Source organism: Octopus bimaculoides, chromosome 2 (assembly GCF_001194135.2).
Source record: "Octopus bimaculoides isolate UCB-OBI-ISO-001 chromosome 2, ASM119413v2, whole genome shotgun sequence".
NCBI lineage: Eukaryota > Metazoa > Mollusca > Cephalopoda > Octopoda > Octopodidae > Octopus > Octopus bimaculoides.
The window spans coordinates 41,559,303-41,562,007 of record NC_068982.1 but is presented as its reverse complement, the minus strand read 5'-3'; the positions used below and the strand labels follow the sequence as shown (position 1 = coordinate 41,562,007).

General features: G+C 38.7%; 1 protein-coding gene across 2 annotated transcripts in view; it reads right to left on the bottom strand.

Annotated features, from left to right (window-relative positions):
• LOC106884233 (hydroxylysine kinase) overlaps positions 1–1,288 on the bottom strand; it is a 30,488-nt gene extending 29,200 nt beyond the window's left edge. Inside the window, exon 1 of one of the 2 annotated variants that reach the window (XM_052976762.1) lies at positions 1,216–1,288. In XM_052976762.1, the coding sequence (XP_052832722.1) occupies positions 1,216–1,268 (53 nt within the window). In that variant the 5' untranslated portion in view covers positions 1,269–1,288. Of the gene's footprint in view, positions 1–727; positions 927–1,215 lie in introns of those variants that run through there. The other variant, XM_052976764.1, reaches the window with a different exon arrangement.
• Between the last annotated feature and the right edge of the window lie 1,417 nt (positions 1,289–2,705).

Genomic DNA, 2,705 nt, shown 5'->3' with positions numbered 1-2,705 from the left:
TATTAAAAAATAGAAATTATTTGTTTGTAAGCTTAAGATAGGTTTTTACTAACCATGAATTATTGAAAATGCATTCATAAATAAAGTACAGAACTGGGAATGGTTATTATCGGTTTAGCCTAGAGAAAGTTAATTCGACTTAAGTTGTGAGTCCTGGAACCAATTAACGACGTAGGGTGAGGTATGCCTGTATGTGTGTGTGTGTATATATATATATATATATATATATGTATGTATGTATGTATGTGTGTATATATATATATATATATATGTGTGTGTGCGTGTGTGTGTGTGTGTGTGTATACATACATACATACATACTTTATTATTAAAGCTGCAAAAACATCACAAAAATCACAAAAAAAACTACTAAAGTTTCATGTTCTCGTTCGTCGGACAGTTTTGATATATAAGAGAGACTTAATAATATTAATATTTCTCCATATATATATATATATATATCGTTTTTAGAAAAACATAAATCCGGAGAAGAAGCACACTCTAAGAAGTTTATCATTTTTAAATTGATAATTTAGAATATTTTGTTTTTATTCAGAAATAGAGAGAGAGAGTGGGGTGTGTGTGTGTGTGTGTGTGTGTGTGTAATAATTATACCACAACAGAAAGAACTGCTTACCAAGGAAGGCAACAGACTAAAAAAATTCTCTATTTATAACACACAACTTGAACTCATCACAGAAAACTTGTGCAAAATCTGTGGCCCTACCTTACTTTCGCTTCTCTTCAGTTCTCAAAAATACGGTATTATGTGGTCATTAATTACAATCGTAAAGTGATTGCCATCAGTAACAGCAACAGTCACGTTCTGACGCCCTGACTTTCGTGCGTATTAGTTTTCAATTCTTATATTATGACAGTTTTGTTATCTTTATCTTGCACGGGTGGTTGAGGCGTATTAAAATTTAGAGCAGAGTTAGCTAAGTTTTGTAGCAGTAGTTCACATAGTCGGCGATACCGCCCTTTCTGAGTGGTGGGGTGGGAAACTTCGTGAGGGGCGTTGAAGAAAAATGAGATGACAACCGGTTGAACGAAAAAAGAGTGATTGATAGATGATAACCTTCATTATATTTTTCAATGATGCAACTCGGGATTAGAAAATAGTTTTTAAAAATCAACCTGAAAAAAGTTTCTTGTTTTCCTAAAACAAGAACAAAGGACAAAAATGAATAAGTAAGAAAAACAAAAGAAGCTTACTGATGAAGCTGATCATAATGTTTCCAAGAGAATTCCCTGGAAACACGAAACATATGGCACTGAACAAAAACAACATCAACAGCACGACAACGACGGCAAGAACACCAGCGACAACAAAATGAAAAATACATATATATATATATATATACATACACACACACGTCTGTGTGTGTGTGTGTACGTAGTACCTATACACGCACACGCGCACGCAGGTACATACGTATGTATGTATGTATGTATGTATGTATACATGTATACATGCATATATGTATGTATAAGGATGTGATTACCCTTGTTTTAAAGCTGAACCAGACGACAGTCTCCAATACCAAATACGTTTGTGTGTATATATATATGTGCGTGTATATATACGTGTGTGTGTGTGTGTGCGTGCGCGCGCGTATGTGTATAGATTAGAGTGAAACTTAGAAGAGGTGCTTAGGAAAGGCATCGCAACCGACGCGCTGGCGGCAAGATTGGCCCAGGACCAATTCTTCAACGCTAAGCACCAATGGTGCATTGTTAGAATTAAGGTGCGTGCTCTAAGAAACGAGGGAACGAAAGTTGCTTGATGGGCCCATGTGGCAGAGGTGCAACGTGACAACAAAGCCATGATTTGGTCTTTGGTAGACCAAAATGGGCGCACAGTACTGCGCATTTCAGCAGCTCTTCGCTCAACTGTTTGGGACGAGTGGTAAACCTGATGGCAGGATGGACTTCAGTACCTACCACGACGGTATGCTACCACACTCGACAAAGGTGGGCGTGAGGGGCAGGAATGCGGATAACAGCCACGGAAATTCGAGATGCGATGATGAGCTGCATGGGGACCAAATCACCTGGTTTGAATGGTCTGTCCTACGAGATTTACCTTTATATGCTAGATTTGATTGGCAGCCTCTAAGCAGATATCTATCGCAACTGGCAGCAGAACGAGAGAATTACTTGTTCTGTAAGTCGAAGAGCAGTGACATTGGTGAGGAAGAACCCAAACAAGGGGGATCAAATAGAAAGTTTTAGGCCCATACCGCTGCTGAACGCAGACTTCAAAATTTTGGCTAAAGTGTTAGCAAAAAGATTGGCGCTTATCGTCGAGGAACTGGTTTGTGATGCGCAAACATACGCAATCTCAAGCAGACCCATTCGCCACAACCTCCACCTCATGTGACAATTTGGATCAATCTAAAGCTTTCGATAGGGTCGACCATTAATACTTGGTGACCATTCTCACAGCAACTACTTTCGGTCCCATTTTCTATGACTCGATCGCTGCAATGTACAGCGATATTTGCTCGGTAATTCGGATGAATGGTTACCTATCGGAACAATTCAGCATCATGTGTTCGGGTCCGTGTATCCCCACTCGACAACTTGACAATCAGTGTTCATTTTATTACGTCTCTGCAACTTAACATTTCGGCAAAAGAGAACAATATAATAGAATGATAGAATAAGTGTCAGATTAGTTGACAAAACTCTTCAAGGAGGTG